The sequence below is a fragment of the Syngnathus leptorhynchus genome, chromosome 5 (assembly GCF_054491065.1).
Source record: "Syngnathus leptorhynchus isolate UIUO chromosome 5, UIUO_Slep, whole genome shotgun sequence".
NCBI classification, from domain to species: Eukaryota; Metazoa; Chordata; class Actinopteri; order Syngnathiformes; family Syngnathidae; genus Syngnathus; species Syngnathus leptorhynchus.
In genome coordinates, this window is record NC_141199.1 from 12,810,644 (window position 1) to 12,831,033 (window position 20,390).

A 20,390-nucleotide genomic window follows, 5' to 3' on the forward strand; every position below is an offset into this window, starting at 1 on the left:
ATCAATCGTTTACTTCCTCTTCCTGGATTTCAGCACATGGTCCCTAAAGACATGGCTGGATGAGTTTGCTTATTGAAGAACCTGAGAGCTTTGGCCCTCAACCAAAAGGTGGTAACCTCGAATCGCCTCATAATTTAATTCCAACTACAATCAAGATGGATATGATTCATTTCGATTGCCAGAAAAAAGGGCCTTCCCTATATTCTTTCTGTAACGCTGCAATCCCACTCACCTGCTGTGACACCAACAACAAACCTTGGAGATGTGGCCTAGTAAACCTCCAATCTGTACTTTATTCTCCAGATGCTGACAACTCAAGAGGTTCTCGGCCACTGACAAAAGAAAGTAGTCAAACCAGTCAAACATTTCTTTCTCAAGGTGCATCTCCAAACTGTCATGTAATGTCTCCATAGCAACAAGGAGCCAACATATCATGATGGGAATGGAAAAAAAGTATCTGTGATTCATATCCAAACAAAAGCCAGAGAATCCAAATATACTGAGGTAAAGCACCACCCCCAGACTGTGAGGCCGACAGCTTGCAGGGAGAGCTAGGAGGTGGGTGAAGAAGAAAACAAATAGATTCCTTCTTTATTTGCTCATTGTTTGCTTCTAATAATCTCGACCATTTGGACTTTTACTGACACACTTTGGGCTAACTTATGGCAGCATGAAAGAATCAAGAATAACAACAGATTTGTTTGTGAGTCAGGTACTGTTAATTCAAACACAGGAAATGCATGTAAACTCCATGTGCATAAAATGTGGCATGTGATTCATTGACAATGAAGGATATCTGGAAATCATAGATTTTTCTCAAGACTTCTGAATGTCACTGAAAGATCAAGCAAACTACACATTTGAAAAGGCCTTATATAGACATGCAAAAAACACACTTTGAAGAAAAGCATGTTTTACATTTGTGCAGATAAACATTTACATACCTACCCCTAAATTCTTGAAATATAATCTCCGATAAATTGTAATTGAGATGATCTCCACAATTGGTGCAGCTCTTGTCATCATTAACCATCAATGCTGCACCTGTCCAGTGCAAGGAAGCCGCTCCTCATTACCAACAAGGAAGACCGGAGGTCTCTGAGAGAAACCACTTTGCTCTGTTGCAGAGATAAAGCAACAGGATGCTCATCCTCGCACTATCTGGTAAGATTCACACTCATTGTTTCACTTTTTCTTGGCAGCAACATATCTTTGTATCCTCCCACTTTGTTTTTCTTTATTTGACACTATTTTTTTTCTTGCACATCCAAACTATTTTAAAGCATTTGCAGTTCTCTTTTCGAGCCAACTTTTTTGCTCTCCCTCGAGAATGAAACAATCAGCTTGTCTCCACTCACAGTGCATGAATAGGTCAGAGTAGAAAATATAGCATTTATATGATTTTATTTAACTTTTCTTATTTCTGCTTAATACATATAAAGGAATTTCAACCTGGCTGTACCTGCTCTCAACAAAGGCACTTTGGCAGTAGGCCACTGTATCTATCATACACACTAGTGACAAGCCCACACCCCTTCCTCCCCCTTAGCCATCCCAGCAATAGTCTAAATGTCAGTGTTTTCTAGGCTCCTAATGTGTTCCCGAAATAGCTTCTCCATTGCTGAGGCGCTGTGAAAAAGGCACGCTGGAGAAAAGGCGTTGTGAGTGTGACTCACAGCAGAGGCAGCAGAAACACTGCCATCCCAAAGCCAATTAAACATGCATGGGGATGTACGTGACCTCAAAAAAAAAAAAAAAAAAAAAAAAAGCCAGGGGATTGATGTCCCCGTATCCCCCGCATCCCTCCTGGACACCCCCCCCCTCCCAATGTTTCACCAATTAGAGTGAATTATTCAGGGTGGCCCCTCACATACCTGTTAAGTGTTTTTCTTCCATGCGCACTCTGTTGGAAAATTGAGGTGAGGAGACAATGAGCGGTAAGTGTGTGCACACTGAGACAGACACTGGCCAATGCAAGCAGATGAGGTGGCGTTAGGACTGGCTATGCATGCGCACAGAGCAGGGTGGCACATTCAGGTCAGGGCAGGGAAGCTCGTGTGCATGTTGATGTGATTCCACAAGTCAAAGTTCAGACCGGCCATCCTGGAGCAGACTTGATGTGGCCACGATAAATGCTAATTAGCTTTTGCTCACAGCTAGACAATCTCATCAACAAAAGAATGGCCGTAGTTATGCATACTACTGTACTCTGTATTCTTTGGATGTTATCGCTTCGCTATTTGATGATGTAATCTATGCAAAGCCAAGGCAACCAGTTTAAATTGAAAACTATTTCACCACACAGTACCAGGAAAAAAGAAAAATGTTCCAAAAAATATGAATATTCAAAAAGTGCTAATATTGTCTCAATTTAATCACACATTTACTGACTGTGTGAAATCTGGGAAAATCAACACTGTGCGAAAATATTTTGCTCCCACCAAACATTAAAATAAAAAAAAGAATTATAAATCTGCTGAATAATTGTTTTTATTCCCTGTGTTTACTCTGACAATTAGCGCGTCACTGCCACCTACTGTAGTGGATGTGTAATTCCACTTTATTCAAGTACTACAATAACATGCTGTTGCCTGAATGGTAATAGGTGGCTATAGAATGCAAGTTTATTGAACCGGCTGCCATCCAATGGACGAGCATTTAATTTTTTTGCCTGTCACTATCCATCCCTTGCGAAATTTACAATGAATGAATGAAACGCTGCAGCAGCTGTGCAAATATTCACTCCTGACACTTTGATGTCTCACTTTGGCAAAATTATTCAGTAAGATTGTATGAAAAGGACTTTATTCTCCTAAGTCGCCTTCCCCCTAAAGTTGTATAATTTGGAATTCATTTAATGTAACAGACTCCAGTTCCACTCATAAATGGGGAGAAAAATATTCTCTGCATGCTTTTTAGTGCTTAGGAGAAAGGATGAGATAAATGGGATGGAAATCTTGAAATGCCATAGCATATATGGATGGGCTGCTCTTCTGCACTGAATCAAATTCCAGTTCAGCTTTTAAATGTCATAGTTGCCTTAATTAACAGAGAACAATGTCATATTGGCCCCACAATGGGGAGCGCTCGTTACTGTGCCATTCTTTCCGCTAACACTCTTATACATCAAGAGGCTGGGAGAGGAGTGTACACTCTCAAGCACAAGTATTCAATCTTTTCTTCCATCAGTCTGTCCGTCGAAAATGACCTTTCAGACCTATACTCACATTGTCACTGAGTGTGAGCCGAACCCACGCTGCCTGCACCGAAGTCAAGCGAGTGCACTACTTCATCAGTGACTTCCAGACATAACATAAATATTATCAGAGAAAACACAAGAAAAAGACTAAGCAGACTTTTTGTTATTATTCCAACTGCATGCTGTCACCATTATTACTGGCTGTTTTAGCACATTTTAAAAGTTTGTTTGTAAAATAAAAAATAACTATCAGCATTTATATCATTTATCTTCCATTAGGGTGTTCTTGAGCTCACGAGAGAGAGGGTGCACCCAGGACTGGTTGCCCGAATCCTCAATGAACCTAATAGAACGGGCCTCTGCGACTGGTGTGTGTCTGAGGAACATGTCACCTTGTAAGACATCCTGAATACTTTGCTTTGAAGGAAGGAAACAGAGCAAGCACAAAGATAACACAGCCAGGCAGCACTAAACGATCAGAGTGCTCCAGCAGAGATATGACCCACATAGACCACTGCTCATTTAGTCAGCCTGTGACTGGCAGGAAGACCGACCGAAGAGGAGGTGATAGATAGAGGGAGGGTGGGTGGCTGTTAAGGGGGCTGCAATGACTTTAAAAGACAGCAAAAATACATTTAAAAAAATCTTTGAATGTCTAACCTTCTCATCCATCATTCATTTAGTATATCCATTCTTTTTTTCCATAAAGCTTATCTGAAACTGTTTCTAGTTAAATTCAGGCTACATTGGCTCATTTCATCCATCCATCTCTCCATCCAGCACTGAAGGACCATAGTACAAAAATAAGAGTGTGGACTATGTAGACATCATCATAAGTGTTCCACGATGATTGTCTCATTTGTATGTCTTAAGTGAGTATAGTTAACATGTGACAAAGCATAGCATGATGTACAGAGTCGAAATTCCGCCAGCATTCTGCTGGAATTGACAGATTTTGATGACACATCATGCTGCAAAATGCACTAGTAGGTTTGGACAGATGAAGAGCCTGCATTTCGGATTAAACCAGACAAGCGGAAAGCACCTACCAACAGCAAAGTTCCTATTCTTGTATGTTCAACAGCAGCAAGCTTTGAAAAATAGTACAATAGATAGGAGTCAGATGTTCAATGCACTATTTTTATTTGCTGCTGAACCATTGAGAGATATATATTTTTTCCCTCCCTCAAGAAATCAACACTTCATACTACTTCGGCAATCTTCTACCCTCTTGCCCAGAGACGTAGCAATGCAGCGACTACTTCCTTGGCTAACCTTAAAAAGTAAGGTAAGTTACCTTTGCTACCCTTAAGGCCCACTCAGAGTGCAAGCTCAAAACATTAGAGTCTCCAGGGAAAAGTGCTGCAATATCTTACTCAGGAACTGCAACAAAAAGTCATGCCTCGGAGTCAAGGTGGTCTCAGATGAGCTCGTCCAACATCCAAATTATTCCGTCGGTGTGACCAATACATGGCCTAGCTCTTTTTTATACGGTATATATGTTAAAAGTGGGAGACAAGCCTGTGGCCGCTGATGGGCCGTAGCTCAATTTCCCTGGAGAAGAAAGTAGAGCAGCAGAAATCATTCCTCTGTCCGTTTTACTGGACTACAGCTTTCATTGGACAGATGCTTTGTTGCCTGCTTGGTCATAAATAAGCACCAGTAAAAGTATAAATCACAATGCAATAGGATTGAGTTAAAAAAAAAAAAAAGTTTACAGGTTTAGGTGTGACGTAGTATGGCTTCATTTGAATAACATTCTATTCAGTGAGGATGGATACATAATAATAATGATAATCTGCACAACTAGTCAACAATTTGTACACGGCGTCTCATTTAATAGAGGTTCGCAGTATTTCTCTTTCTCTCCTTCCCTCTCTCTTTCTCGCTCTCTCCTCCATTCATCCAGTTTTGATATTACAACAGCATCATTAAACATAATATAAATCTAAAAACAATGAATCATCATTTGTTGATTTTTCAAATGAATTAAACAAGGATATTTAGTTAAATGCCCATCCAAAACCCAGACAAGCAGCAAATGCAATCCTGCTTTTTACGCCAACAGAATTATATTCGGTTATTGTAATCAATATAAATTACACTGTAAATATTGTAATCTATTGTTCTTTCTCGCTGGATATATTGTGTGTAAATCAGTTTTATTATTTCCAGTGTGTTTAAAGACATTTAAAAAAATAGGCAGTATCTCCAAAAATATGATGACAACGTATTTAATTGCGGTATTTCTATAGCTCAGCTTTCACTCATTACTGGTATGGTCTGGAATGTAAACTGTGACATGGAAGGGGGATTACTGTAGTCAAATATTTCATCTTCATACTTGAATGTCGTGAAAGGAATATCAGAGTACGGCTGAGTGTATTCAGGTGCACTGGCAGTGTTTGCATTTCATCCCAAATTTCCATCTCGAGTATGAGAGACGAAAGAAAAAGCCTCAAAGCTATGTCAGTAATTTATTTGTTGGCAAACAACTTTCACTGTTACAACAAATATTAGTTATGAGATCATTCAACTTGGAACCCATACAAAAAGAATAAATAATCAGCAATAATATCGTAATAATCAACATGATCGTAATAATTTAAAAAAAAAAAAAAAAAAACACCTAGTGCCAGTCTATGTACTCCTGCATAAAGTCAGCTCTTTTTCCCCTCCAAGCTTGTTTTTTCTTTCTCTCAAACGATAAACAGATAAATAAATAATTTCTCTCTCGGGGAACTTGGAAAGGGCTTGTGGGATATATGTGCAAGCTACTCTTAATACACTTTTGAAATTTCCCTCCTAAATAAGTAAACATTGGCTTTAACATGAGACAGTGCCGCTGTGTGCAGAGAGTTCTTTCAGTACACATTGATGGTGTAAAAATATCATAACAATCCGTTCTGGTTTTTACTTTTGAGAAGAATATTTGTTCCCAATATTTGTTTCTGCCCAATTACCAGTACAGCTTGGTAATGTCAAATGCTCTAGTATTTGGCAATAAAAACGATATGCATCATATGTAAGTTGCTTGAAAATACCTGGTGTTTTTTTTTTCTCACCCAGGTACCCCTCCCCACCCCACCTCCCCTCCCCCCTTGTGCCAAAAGGAAGGAAATGCGTTATTAAAATGAAAAAAAAAATGTTAGCGGACTCCACTTCCAGTAAACGTGTTCCCATGGTAACCCCACCCGCTTATTTTCCCTTTTAACTACACAGTGTAAAATATATAGTAACAATTTGCAAAATGTGAGCGTGGCGTCACTATAAAAGGACCAGAAATAAGTGTGCGTAGGGTAAATGCATATTAGTCAGAGTGCGAAACTGTCTCCGTGAAAATTGTTCCTTTATCCGCTCCGTCCTCCATCCGAGACCAGAACCAAAGGAGACAGTTCAGAACAGTTCCACAGACAACTGACAAATAAGAATTGGTCATATGCAACATTTGTCTCTGTATTCTATACAATACATAGAAATGATTAGAATCATTTCATCATAATTCTTGGATAACTGAGAACTTTTACAGAAGAAAGGAGAAGAAACAACCCACTCTCAACCCCCCCACCCCCCTTTACTTTATTTTTTTTTTTTTTCCATTTAAACCTATAGTCTCTTGGATTTACAAGCTCTCTTTGTTATTAGCGAAATAAACAGCAGCCACTAGAACTCGCAGGAAGGAACATATGACACCAGCTTGGACACGACTCCCGTTGAGCAGATATGAACAGGAAGAGAATCGAGAACATCAGAAAACATATGGGTACAGTTTGGTTGCTATTTTTTGATGTGCTGTATGTCCCCAACATGATTGACAGGTAGTAGGGCGTGGCCTCGTCTGTTCACATCGTGGCTTTGTCCTTTGCGATCACTCAAGAATGCGTCTTTTGAGGGAGCGCGACATCTGGGGCAGGTTGGTCAACCTCACTTGTGGTAATAGTGAATACTATACGATATGTTGGAGGTCCACATTTGAGAACTTTCATGTCTCATCCAAGATTCCAATTAAACACATAGAATTACAGATCCCTCCCTCCCTCTCGACTCCTCTCCCTTTCCAGGTACGAGGTTTTCCACCTGTTTGATATTCACAAAGTGTCTCCCAGCGTGACAATACATTCAGCCCCCATATTGTCCTGAACCATACACATTAAACGCAAGACTCAGTCCGGGGGCGGACCTGTCCGGCCTGTCAGTCAACAACACACGAGTGGAAGTTTGCGAGAGTGGGCTCAGGGAGGGATAGGAGTCTCTTGGTGGGCTCTATAGACTGGTGACCAGGTGGGCAGGGTCTACAGGGGGTTCCTCAGGCGAAGAGTCGGACTCCTCCTTGCTGCCGGACACCATGTATCCATCGCTACCTCCGCGGCCCATGTGGTAGTAGCTCTGCAGCTCGTGAAGGTGGTTCCGGGAACCCAGGTTGGGCATGCTCTTGTAGTAGACGTCATCCAACTCGGGAGCTGTGGCGCTCTTACAGGGCTGCAGTTCGCCGGAGCTCTCTTCTTCGCCGTCTGTTAAACCGTTCATCTGGCCATCCGGGAGGTCCGTGAGAACCGGCATGCTGGTGTACAGCGAGTCTCTGTGGTTGGGCGAGTGCGTGTGCTCGTCGGTATGCTCGTTGGTCAGCAGTGGGAAGAAGCTCTCGCTGGTCTCCTGCGGGATGCGTCGTGGCCTTGAGTAGCTGTGCGGGGGAGGCGGCGGCGGGTGGCTGTCGGGTGGAGGGGGGCGCGGCGGCAGGAGGGGAGCGTTGGATTCCTCTCGGATTATCTCCAGACCCAGGTTCTCCTCGTGGGGGAAGGCTGAGGGGTTGTCCAGCACCATGGGAACGCCGTCCTCTTTACCGTTGCCCATGCAGCCACTGACCCCACTGCTTGTGGAGCTACTGCTGCCTCCTGCCATACTCCCTAAAGGGGAAAAAAAGCTGTCCTTAGGATTCGATTCTTCAAACACCCTTTGACTCTTCTCCACATGTGTATCTGCTTTCTATTCAAACATTTCCATTTGCAATCATCGTATTATCAGTTGAACACGTAAAATACTACTTGAAGTTTCAAGTCTTTTTCTGTGCACAACCTTTTTGATACACGGTATGACCTCTATATGGAATTCTTATTAGAGTCTAAATGAATGACTTGACACAGACTGACATCAAGACAAAATCGATGCGGCCACCCTCAAGATGACAAATAAGTTAGCTGGGTGGGTGATGACATACTGTATCTTAGCATGAAGCCACCACAACACCACTGAGTATGTAGGCGGTGAACAAAGTTGGCTTTCTAGGAGTCGAGGTTCTTCGTTAAGCTGTTCATATCCTGCCTAGATGAAAAACATGATGAATTCAAAAGAAGTGGTCACCTCCGTTGGACATGCTGCTGTTGACCAGTTTGTTCATCAAGTTGTGACTGCGCTCGCTGGTGACTCTCTCGTGGTTGTTGAGATAGGAGGGGATGTAATTGGAGGTGAGCTCCTTCAAAATCTTTTTTTCCAGGGTAGTCTCTTTGTGGTTGCTATGGGTGCCGTACCCGCCGCTCCGGTCTAAAATTTGCACACAGTCACTCAAGTATTCGCTGCTGGCCATGCTGTAGTTGTTGCCGTGGTTACCATTAAGGGGGAGTGTGTCCATAACACTGGAGTCTCTTGCGTTGTTCAGGATGCCCTCTAAGGTACAAATGATAGAAAGTGAAATATAAAAAAATGGATTAGAATCTTTTAATGAAGTAAATTGATGTCTCGGAGGAAAATGAATTATTGAAAACCATTAGTGTTTGATATCATAGAGTTTTCAGAGAATTTAGGATTAACAAAAGCTACGGTACCTTTTTTTATGTAAGACTAGTAGTAATTTGATATTTTAAATATTATCAAGACAAATGTGGATTTAACTGCAAAATGCATCTTTGTAACATTCAATGTAATTGAATTAGTAGTCAATTTCAAAGAAAAACCTTTTGCATTTCCATTCAAACCACCTAAATGTCTTTAAATTAGATCTACAACATTTGAGTGCATTCCAAAAATGCACTAAATACATTTTCTCAGTGAACAAATGCAGAGATTCAGTATAAAATCAAATAAACCAATGAAAGAATATTTTGCAAAGGCTGACAGCCAAACCAAACTTCTTCTTGGCAGGAGAGAAACAAATTTACTTCAGAAGCGAGACATGAGAACAGGAAGTCTTTGTTATTGAAGTATTAATTTAGCCCGTACTTGTATCTCGGTAAGATGCTATTGGTCGCATGGGGGAAGAGAAAGAAAAGAAACATAGATGTGAGGTCAGACATCAGAACAACAGATGAAGAGTAATTGTTTTACTACATTGTTAGCATATTGCTGTCATATGTTATCATTTTATTTACAATCGTTATCACACAGAATAAACATCCCAAAATACGGTGACAGCACTCCACAACACATGCACAGAACAAAAGTGCGTTTGTGATGCTGCAAAAATGGCACGGTGGCTCCCAAGTATTGTGAATGTGTCATGCAGTGTTTACATTAAGCAATTCAGAAAGCGAAGTAAGACCCTTTCACACTGCACTTAGCATAGCACAGCATGCCGTCAACCAAGCCATTCAATGTGCGAAAGAATTCAGCCACGCGTGCCCGAATTGAAAAATATTCAATTCAAACACAGATTCGAAAGGAATTGCTTAACAGCGCAGAGCTCTGTTATGACATCTCGATGCATCTACATGATGAGATGATGGTGGAGTGATTCCAGAGTGAGATATTTGGGTGAGGGGGGGGGGGGTTCTAGAGTGAAAACAACATGGCGAAGAAAATAGAGGAATCAATAATTAATGCGGTGTCTCAGTGTCTGAGCTTTGGGACACAAGACAGATGTCATGTTGTGACTTGGTTAAAAAAAAAAAGGCAGAGTGATGCAGGGAAAATCTCTGCTACTTTCCTTGTTTGTTGAAAATGCTAGAAATATGTGACTTTACCTCCTCGGCTCAGCCTGAAGGACACCGCGAGGTGCTCTTAACGGGGTTGTAGCTTACCAAGGTTACTTTAGATAATGAAAACCAACAAAAGTAATACAACTAAAATTGAAAAACAAAAATCATGTTCATTGATGAAATAAAATAAAAACAAATAAAACAAACAAGCTCACTTCAGAAAATAATTAAAACCAACTGAATAAAAAAAAAATAAAAGTAATTAGCATGAAAAATCCCAAACAATTATAACCCTGTAGCTTTACAAACGAGCCTAAACTCCCCCAGATCAGATGGATTCTAATTAGAAGAAAATCCTTGGCTTTCTTTTCTTACAATGACAAATACAAACTGCTTTACCACTAAACTACTGGGAAAAGGCACCAAGCAATTTCCCCATCGGTCACCTCGTAACCAGTGCAGAATATCGGCTCGCTTGCGCTGTGCCGCCATCGTCCCTGCATCCCCTTGTGCCCTACCTTGCCGAGCATGCCGTGCAAATAGAGCACAGCGTGTAAGCACCTTTGATGACACCATCATTTGTCATTTTCACAAATATGATAAGATTTCCAAAGTAGAGAGAAATGTTATTCTTTCCGACTGCAAAATAGTTGAGCCTAAATCAACAGCATCTCTTCTAACCAAATCTTCAATCCAATTAAATAAGATTTTGAGAGACACAATTGCCAATGATCAGTCAATAAATTATCATTCCCATCTTTATCGCAGATTTATTTCACTCAGGAGCCTTAACCACACCACTGAAGCCGACATCACAATAAAACAATCATGCCAAAATGAATTGAATCTACTTTTGCTAATGTACTGCATGCAACACATGGAGAATAGAAACACCAGGCACACCTTGGGTGTTGTACATGCCCACGGCAGGGTTGTTATAGACTGCAGAGTCCCCCAGGAGAGTGTTATAAGGATTGTTAGTACCATGGGGACGAAGGAGAGCATTAGTTATAAGATGATTAGCCATGGTTCCTGGTACAGGCAGATAGAGAAAGGAAGGAGGGAAGGAAAAGCAACAGCCGAGTTAAGAGAAGAAAAAAAAAATAGGAGGGTAGAAGCGTTTGGAGATTGAAGGCAAGAGAGAGCATGTAGATGTGGCACAGTGGGAGCAAGTGCAGCAAGAGTCGCAAAAAAGATGAAGAAAGAGGGAGAGAAGAGGAGAAGTGAATCAAACAAGCAAACACAAATTGAGGTGAAAGCCTGAGAAAAAGCGAGTCAAGTCATTCCTGCAGCCACGGGTCATGGCAGGGGAGGAGACACACGTGAAGTGGGCTTTGTGTTGCTAGGGAAACATTTTGCTACCCACGTTAAATTAATTACATGATTTTCAAAGCCTAAACTGTGGAATAATAAAAACAACGAAAAATGTGTGCGCACCTTGAAACCAAAAGCACCTATGATTATTCCATAATATGGGTTAAAAAAAAGTGATTTATATCTAAAAATATTAGATTATATAATCTCATTTTTACTTCGAATAATCTGTATTCAGTATTTTATGGATGGAACAGCTGAAATAGGGCCTAATTCAAAATGTTTAAATACTCTGCCAAAAAGTAATCTTAACATGTCATTTCCTAAATCCAAGAATTGACACTGTGTTGGTTAAAAAACTCTCTGAATCTTACAGTACAGGATTTAGTGTACATTGCGTGTGACAAGGACACGGAAGAGTAGATGTGTTTGGAAGCGGGGGGGATGCTAACACTTCCTTCACTAAGTGCGCGATAATTCAGGCGCTGACACTCCGTGTCTGCTTTAGCATCAATATGTCATGCTAACAGCTTATTAGTGGCCCGGAGGAAAAGCGAGCCACACCTCAACTTTGAGACTAACAAATGGAGGTGCGAGTATATTTCACCATTTGGATGACACTCACTTCCTTTTGTAGCACCGCTTTGACCTTCGCCGGAGGGGCGGCAATAGATATCACTGAATGCAGTGAACTATACGAGACGTATCTGTTACATGCACTCACTGGACACTTCATTGGGTCGATCTGTACAATGTAAAGGTCCAATAAAAGAGCTGCAACAAGGTCGGCCTCCACAAAGAGGAACCACAATAACCTACAGGAAATCTCAAATGCATTGTACAAGTGGTTGGAAGCACGATGGAGGTGTTCTTTGTATTTGATAAGAGATATTTGAACCCTTTGCTGAAATGTAATTATCGAAATGTAGGAATGATAAAGTAGTAGAATGTCTAAATTGTAATGCAATTAAAGTCATACAGAGCAATTAAGTATTAACTGTGAGGTTTGCATAATTTCAGGAGCATAAATAAGTCCTGATGAGAATGCAGTTGTGAGCATTTTGCTTATTAATTCCAAAGGGAATACTTTATGCTTGCAGTGTTAATGACTCTCATTGGATAGCATATAGTTCAAGGGAATAATACTAATTAAAATACTATTTTAAATATTGATAGGTGGACATATTGTTAAAATCACTAATATGGGTAATGTTAGGCATGGTTTTATGATTGTGACAGTTTGAGTTTTTTATTATAGCTACACTACCTGATCGATTATTTTGTATGAAAAAAGTTGTTTTGAAATCTGAAGAAGTCTTCAATGTCTGGAATAGTTCTTCAAGAATCTATAGAATATTGACTTTTAGGTTATGCGGGGTGAAAAATAAAGTTGGTTCAAGATAAAACCAAAATGAAAACTTTCTAATATTACATGAAGCATTTTTTTTGAAATGCATACAGTCCTGGGAGGTTTTTCAAAAAATACTGTATGATGTTGAATAAAAACGGGTCTGGTGTTGAGCAGAGCGTTACGTTCTGGGATGCATGTATTCCTACCACTTGACTAAATGACAGCTTATGATAGCTGAGCCTTCTGCGACCGACAAAAAGGAGACATTGACAGTGATGGGGATGCAAATGTGTGGTATCCCACGGTTACCTCTGTTAAGCGTAGCGGAGCTGTTTATGTCTCCCGTGATGAAAGAAGACTCCTGTTTCCTCACGGTGTCATTCCACATCCGCCTGATTCGACTCTACACACACACACACGGGGGGAATGAAAAAATGATGGAAAAGGCAAGAGGAGGAAGTGGTTTGGAATAGAAAAGGTAAAACCATGAAGAGAAAAGAAAACCAGTGGTGAGTCAAGTTAAAACAAATTTGCACAAAAAAAACAAATATGAAAGTGATGCGCTGAAAAATGGGCAATTAGCATCGGAAGGGTGTCCAAACAGGCAGAACAAAAAGCAGCAAAGGGATAATAGGTAGAGGGGGTAAAAAAAAAACCCACCCGTCTATTCCATTTACACTTCAAAACAGTTTGCCGGCATGTACTGTAATGGCACAGCTGTGAGTCAAGGCTGAGGCTAGCTCCACTTTCAACTCAAATCTTCCATGTGTGTATTTAACTAAAATGAGTTCAATGTGCCAAATTGGATCTACAGTTGAAAGTGAAACGCAATAGCGTGCAGCTGTCTCACCTGAGATTCTGCTGTGCTGTAGCGTCCAGGTGTGCAGGCAGGTAAGCTCACCTGTGAGCCCGTCGAATAGCGGCCAGGAGTCCGAGAGGTGGTGGTCTTGGAGGCGGAGATGGAAGTCTCCACGCTTTTGCCGCTACAGCAGTGAGTACGCAGACACTTGCCGTACTCTTTACGTACCTACACACGGGGTTGGATCTTTTTTTTTACCGCAGTAGTTTATCGGATAGAATAACAAACCAGCTGATCTTTCACTGCAGTTAGTCTCCTCATAAATTATGTACACGTAGTATGAAAGCTTGAAGATTAACTGCCAATTGTGGCTTAGCATTTAAACAAACATTGATGAGACTCTCTTTCTACCATCTGTGATTTTTGTGCATTCTGAACATCAAATAAAAACATTTAGTAGAACATTGGTTGACAAATGTGCCTAGTGCCGTACTGACAAGAAACCTATACCGACCGGAGCCGACTGTGGTCACATCCCGCTCCTTCGCCGGGACAACAATAACATTGGCTTAATTTGATATATTACCCCGTGAACTGCTTTTCTTGCTGAGGTTTCTTGAACAAACATCGACTCCATCAGCATATGGGTGTTAACGGATTAACTTTATAACTTCCCCCATTAACACAGACCCGACTTTATTAGTGCATTTCTGATGGCCATATTCCTCCAGGAGTCATATGATGCACTTGTACACACAAAAACATCTGCATTTAGATCCTAATCAAGTTAGAACAAATAGCTGTGTAATTGCTTTTTAACAAGTCGTTGGATTGGCGGCCGTGTTTTGCCGCATGCTCTGTTTGAACAGCTGCGTAGCGAGCATCTCGGGAGAAACCATGTTGGGCCGCAGCCAAAGAAAACCTCAGTACGGTTTTAAGGACATCTCTCTAGATACCTGATCTGATGGCCTAACACATACCTTAAGTAGATCTCGGACACACATGCAGACACACACACAGATCAACGCATGGAAAACTCAAAACCCTCGATGGGATTGACCCCACATTAGAGCGTATTGAGTATTGGGTATGTTTTATCGTCTTCTTCTATTCTCCAAGGCAATGACAAAGTGTGGGAGGCTGTGGAAATATGACAGAATGTTCTCCTGGAGTCTGCTATGATGGAGGACTATAGAAATCCTAAAACATTTCCCGTTAAGAGGCCGACATTCCGAAGATATAGACAAGTTTAGCAAGGTCGCTAAACGGTTAATCAATTATTAAAAAATAATTATTGATACATTTGATAGTCAATTAGCAGTGGATTAATCGATTAAATATAATTTACATCATTAAACCAACTGAGAGACCGATTCCCAATCGGATGTTAAGTCTGCGCTGTTATTTGGGTGTCATGATCACTGTTCTCATTCCTCTCTTACTCACCTTCTTCTGGAGAATGCAGTGGAAAATGAAGATAAACATTCCCTGCAGCGAGTTGAAGATGGTGAAAAGGTATGCCATGATGACGGTGCTTTCGTTGATGTACATCAGACCAAAAGCCCAAGTGAGGCCCAACAGACAAAGCAAGGCTATGGCCCCGATCACCCAAGACCTAAAGGAAAAGAAACATCTGTAAGGAGAAGCAAGCTTTTTCCACTTGTGTTGGACTCAACATACTACGGCCTTTGAAAAGAATGACAATTCTCTTAAAGTGGCTACATAAAGGTCAGGAGAAGCCGTGGAAAACGGACAACTATTACGGACAGTACATTTCAGCCTAACCTTATCTCCTGCCCTCGATCAGAAATGTTCTTCGGCCTAGTGGCAGAGGAAAGGATGAGGAAGGGGTATTCACCGAAATCCCTGACAAAGTTGGATGGAGAAAACCAAGGGATGTGTTCCTTAACCATATCTACCTCTGACAGGAGGCATCATTTGCCACAGATGTGGAGGAACAGAGAGGCCATGACCTTGCTGATAGCAGTACTATCGGCATGACTTTTTTCCAAATCCTGAAGTCTTTTGTGGGATCAAATCTTATAGACGTTTTCAAGCTGAAGTTCCAATCATTATTTGACATCAATCCATGTTCCATACGGCTTTCCATTATCATGGTTACAGTTTTTTTGGGGCCCTTTCCTTCATGATGCACTCTGTGTATTGTCAATTAAACATTATTCACCCCCCCCCCCAAAAAAAAAAACAGAGTGACAGAAAGAACGAGCAATACAGATCAATAGCCGAGCGACACGCTGCTTCCCAAATAAGCTTGTTAATATGGTCTTCATTTTATTTGACTTGCAGTACATTTTTCTTTTTAATAGCCTGCTCCAAATCTTTTTGACTTGCTCCTGTTCATATTTTTCTTCTATGCAGCCATATGGAGGCCAGCCTGGGAAAATTCACTCTAGTCATTTCCTTTATGGTAGGGAATTTCCTTTTACTTTTCAGCTCAAAATGTTTCCATGCTCTTAAAGCACCAAATGTTACTTTTTCACTTTGCACTGTTGTAAATTCCGCTCTCTTCTTCAATGCAAACTCTGCTGGTTGCTGCTTTGTAAAATCCAGTGTGCCTCCATTGCATAAAACGAGTGTGGGCCAACTAGATAATAGAAGGTTACTCAAGGCCTGTATACATCCTGTGTGAGAATAGATACTGCCCGTTGACAGTAGGTTGAGGGACATCAGAAAGTGACATTTCCTCTACAAAAGGTCACCGTTTCTGGTCCACAAGCTTAGATAATGGCCTCTAATGCGATTGGCTGACTGGGCAGTGATCACCTCTCATGGAAGGCATACAGACACATGAGGAAGGAGGAAAGAGGAAAGGATATTAGCGAGATATTAGGAAAGGAAGGAGGAGAAGGCAAAAAGGGAGAGTAAGTGAGTGCGACTGAGGTGATTGATTTGATGTTGCCCTCCGTGGCACCATTCAGCCGAGACATAAGCGCCAATAAAGCCCGTCTGCCGACCCTCTCCAATAAAGGAGCACACTCATCCCTCTTTTTCCTTCCTTCTGTGCCCCCCCCCCCCCACTCTTTCCTCTTGGTACTCCCTTAAGTCAGCCTCTCAGCTGCTTCCCCTCGTTCGCATCTAACCATTGTAACATTTCAACAGCATATTGGCCGAGTTATATGGGTCAAAGAAACAGCTCACAAATGTCACACACATTCGAGTAATTCATATTCCAGGGAGATGAGACGACACGACTGGGTCTATTAAGGACTATGAGGCTGCTTCTAGAGGCACATAAAAATCACAGGCAAACCAATCAAAATGTCTGCCGGGGTATCTTGATTGGAAAATGGCCTTACCAAAGACAACGTATGATCTCTTGAAATTAAAGAAACAAAGAAAACAAAAAGGAACGAGACAAAAAGGGCACAGTTATGATTAACGAGGAAATGAGACATGACTAATAAAGCCGACTTGATTACAATCTATTCAACCTTCAGCATATTCAGGGGAAAGAGAGAAGTCCATTAAAATAACACAGAGGGTGGGTGGGGGAATCCAAAAGTGCCGTTTTCTTTAAAGTGTGCTTTGATTTTAATCTTTCCTCAGGCTTTTTGATTACATCCCCCTGAAAGGCACTGAGGGAAAGATCATGTGGTTGCGCCTTAATTTCTAAAAGGCTTCCCAGCGATTTTGCCAAAGGAGACAGCAGCAGTGGTGTTTATATGGAACAACAAATGACCAAACCATCTCGTGATTGACTTTATACATTGCTCGCCGCATTTCGACAGGGCACCCGCCGTCACTGAGCAGCGGCATATTGTTCAAATTAGAACGAAGCCTTTTGTCTCGCGCGTCGGTGGAAGGAGAGAATAACAGTCGTGATTAGGAATCAGAAGCAGACAGCGCTGGTTGGAAATGAAGTCATATTTTCGAGTAACGTTCTCAGAGGGTCATATGCAGACAATAATAATGTGACACTCAATAAGAGGCCTCATGAGATGATGTCAGACCAAAATGAGATGCATTTCATGCAAACATGTTGAATTATACAAAGACAATGGGTATTAGATGAGAGGGAACAGTCACACATTCAGACATATCTCCCTTTGGGTTTATACGGCGGGTGTGGAGCCAGAATCCAGATAGCTTAGCTGAACACCCGTGCGCAAACAGGTCAAATGCAGCTCAGAGCAAAAAGCTGACTATATATTAATATATTTTTTTTTAATGAGACTTATTTAAAAAAATGTATTATATGAGTAGCTGGATGATGATGAAACTGCTAGTTAGGTTACCAAATATGGTAAATAAATGAATACCCCCTCAATTGATCATTCATATCTAGTTAAAGTTTTGATGAAGCTGGAAGGGGATTATACAGGTTACAGGTAACGATAAGGATGGAAATGTTTTAATATGTGGCTGATAGGTGTAGTTCAAAAAAACATACTCTGATTTGCAAGGTGTTGCACTTGCAGTAAAAGCAATGGATTTTCTTTTTACTTTTGCCTCCATGGCGTTGCTGGGCAACAGCAACAAGTCGAGATGTTGTCCAAATGAATCCACTTGCTTCAGTAAGTCAATTTTTATGGGTCAGACAGACGATGCATAATGTGTTGATGGGCTTTAAAGCTGCTGGTTGGTGGATTCCAACATGGGGCAAGGACAGCTTTTCTCGCTTGATTAAAAAAACAAACTGGTGTGCTGGTTCTTCCATTGGACACTTTTGATGAAAATGTCTTATATTCTAAATAACAGTAAAATATTGATGTCCTTCAACTTTATGCACCATAAGCAGGTAGCAGAACCGAATGTACGCTTACTTGATGTTGTCCAGGCATCCAGAATCCGGTTTGAGGATGGCTGTGTGGTGGAACATCTTATACAGAGCAATGCCAAGGAAGATTACATTGAGCTGAAACACACAGAGAGAAACGAGTTAACTCTTTGTTCCCAACATTATTCACTCTCAAGCAAAGACCTTGGCCAACAATAACAAGTTTGGTGACTAAATTCTGCAGTCATTATATCCATTCAGGATCACCGTTGGGGGGAATATCCAACTATCACAGTTGCCGTTGGTGTTTTAATAGAGTTGTATTTGTGCCACATCTCCGAGGCGGTCTGCCTAGCAGTGGGTGTAAAGTCTGCACACTACACTGCCCCCTCTCATAATCTTGGTCAGATCAGCGATAGAAGGCAAGCTGACTTTGAGACAAGCACGGAGCACAGCGGTGTGCATCCTGGTTTCATTTAATTGGGAACATGTACCATTGTTACCCTTGCGATTTATGTGTGTATTTTTTTTGTGTCTAACAAAAGCCCAGACTCTATTTCCAACTCTGCCTACAAAACAAAGTACCAAACGAGCTTTTTTTTTGTTTCCCCTCTTAGAAGAGTCGGCTGACAGTCATGTAATGTCAAAAATACCACGTGTTGTACTTTGCTGGCACTTTATTAAGGAGTTTTCAACAGTTTGCGGGTGCAGGCTTGTGTATAGCATATTTTAGAACACAAGGTTGTTGTTGATTGCATGCTCCTCAAAAAAAAAAATGAACTTGATAAAGCATCTCCAGTGAAGTGTACAATTACGGAAACCAGCGGAGACATATTACTGCCATCCATCTATTTTCAACAGCTTATCCTTTCGAGGGCCGCAGGGGACCTGAAGCCCATCACAGATGACCGTGGTCAAAAAGGCAAGCCTGTCCACCTTATTCATGAGGGCTCTGATGTGGAAATAATTACGGGCACGACTTCCTGTGTGACACTGGAAGTAGCAGTGAGCTATTTGTTTCACGGATGTTTTGGTTGTAGCATTTAAAATTGCTTGGCACAATTTAGGAACTTGGCACAACCAGAAAAAGTTGAATTTAGAGCTTTTGAGATTTTTTTATTGCCTCAACGTCTGAAGTGACATAATTCAAAAAGTAGCGAAAATTGTTTTTGGACCTTTTTTTTTTTTATATCACCCTCCAACTACATTAGTGGGGAGCGGGAATTTTATATTTTCTTTTTGAAGCTACGACACCTGGCGTTCTCTCACACTGTTTGTCAGCAACTGTCAGTTTACCATGTAAACAAAACACAGGTTCTGGTTCATACTTTAAGTCACACTCATAATTCGCGCAAAGGCTTGAAATCCATATCTATCATCACTGAGTAGGAATAGAGCCATTCTGGCAATGTCAATGTTTGCTGTGTGCACCACTACATTTCCCGTAACTCAAATTCTCAGATCAAACCTAGAAGGTGTCATTCAACAAACTTTTCTGGTTACGTCTCTCAAATACCAGCTAAAATGATTGGGCCTTTTTATTTCATTGAGCATCATGCACCTGTGGTCTAAAATCTCCTTTTTCAGAGCGCACAATGAATTCTCGCATACTGTCTCGGAGGCTCTAAATGTTGGTAGCTTGCGCAAATAATATGGCAGGCAAGCAAAAGTGTGCTGCGAGTGAGCACGCATGCGTGTGTGTCTCACCATTATGATGAGTGTAGCAGGGCCTATAAAGCTCCAGATAAAGTATGTATCCAGTCGCAGCCAGCACCTAAAGAGAGAGGAAAGATGCAGAGGGATTAAAACATGTCTCAGAGGGATGCTGGCTGGCAAAGATTTACCAGCAGATGACATCTTATGCATCACGCACGCTGTGGAGGGAAATTATTTACATGACTTTCAAATGCATCATGATAGAGGTGTAGGACAAAAAAGAATTGTGGCAAATATAGGAATGATGGAGTGAAAGAGGGGAAGCACATGGCTCAAACATACATCAACACAATGAAGGTGAGATGGAAAGAGATGATCAACTGTGATAAATACACCTTAACTCCACCCCAAGGGCATGCATACTG

At 41.2% G+C, this 20,390-nt stretch overlaps 2 protein-coding genes across 8 annotated transcripts in view; one reads left to right on the plus strand and one right to left on the minus strand.

Moving 5' to 3' along the window:
* Positions 1 to 271: 271 nt before the first annotated feature.
* The window catches only part of LOC147057010 (uncharacterized), a 29,432-nt gene continuing 9,313 nt past the window's right edge, over positions 272 to 20,390 (plus strand). Inside the window, exons 1-5 of one of the 4 annotated variants that reach the window (XM_085911130.1) lie at positions 272 to 558; positions 1,014 to 1,164; positions 3,479 to 3,594; positions 4,391 to 4,487; positions 12,059 to 12,114. In XM_085911130.1, coding sequence (XP_085767256.1) covers positions 1,036 to 1,164; positions 3,479 to 3,594; positions 4,391 to 4,487; positions 12,059 to 12,103 — 387 coding nt within the window. In that variant the 5' untranslated portion in view covers positions 272 to 558; positions 1,014 to 1,035 and the 3' untranslated portion in view covers positions 12,104 to 12,114. Of the gene's footprint in view, positions 559 to 686; positions 713 to 1,013; positions 1,165 to 3,478; positions 3,595 to 4,390; positions 4,488 to 12,058; positions 12,115 to 20,390 lie in introns of those variants that run through there. The other 3 variants (XM_085911129.1, XR_015065978.1, XR_015065977.1) reach the window with 3 other exon arrangements.
* adgrl3.1 (adhesion G protein-coupled receptor L3.1) overlaps positions 6,535 to 20,390 on the minus strand; it is a 112,191-nt gene continuing 98,335 nt past the window's right edge. Inside the window, exons 18-27 of one of the 4 annotated variants that reach the window (XM_085911128.1) lie at positions 20,017 to 20,083; positions 18,356 to 18,447; positions 15,018 to 15,186; positions 13,623 to 13,799; positions 13,082 to 13,175; positions 11,011 to 11,139; positions 9,413 to 9,430; positions 8,804 to 8,860; positions 8,558 to 8,737; positions 6,535 to 8,103 (exon numbers count right to left, since the gene is read on the minus strand). In XM_085911128.1, the coding sequence (XP_085767254.1) occupies positions 7,463 to 8,103; positions 8,558 to 8,737; positions 8,804 to 8,860; positions 9,413 to 9,430; positions 11,011 to 11,139; positions 13,082 to 13,175; positions 13,623 to 13,799; positions 15,018 to 15,186; positions 18,356 to 18,447; positions 20,017 to 20,083 (1,624 nt within the window). In that variant the 3' untranslated portion in view covers positions 6,535 to 7,462. Of the gene's footprint in view, positions 8,104 to 8,557; positions 8,861 to 9,412; positions 9,431 to 11,010; positions 11,140 to 13,081; positions 13,176 to 13,622; positions 13,800 to 15,017; positions 15,187 to 18,355; positions 18,448 to 20,016; positions 20,084 to 20,390 lie in introns of all 4 variants that reach the window. The other 3 variants (XM_085911127.1, XM_085911126.1, XM_085911125.1) reach the window with 3 other exon arrangements.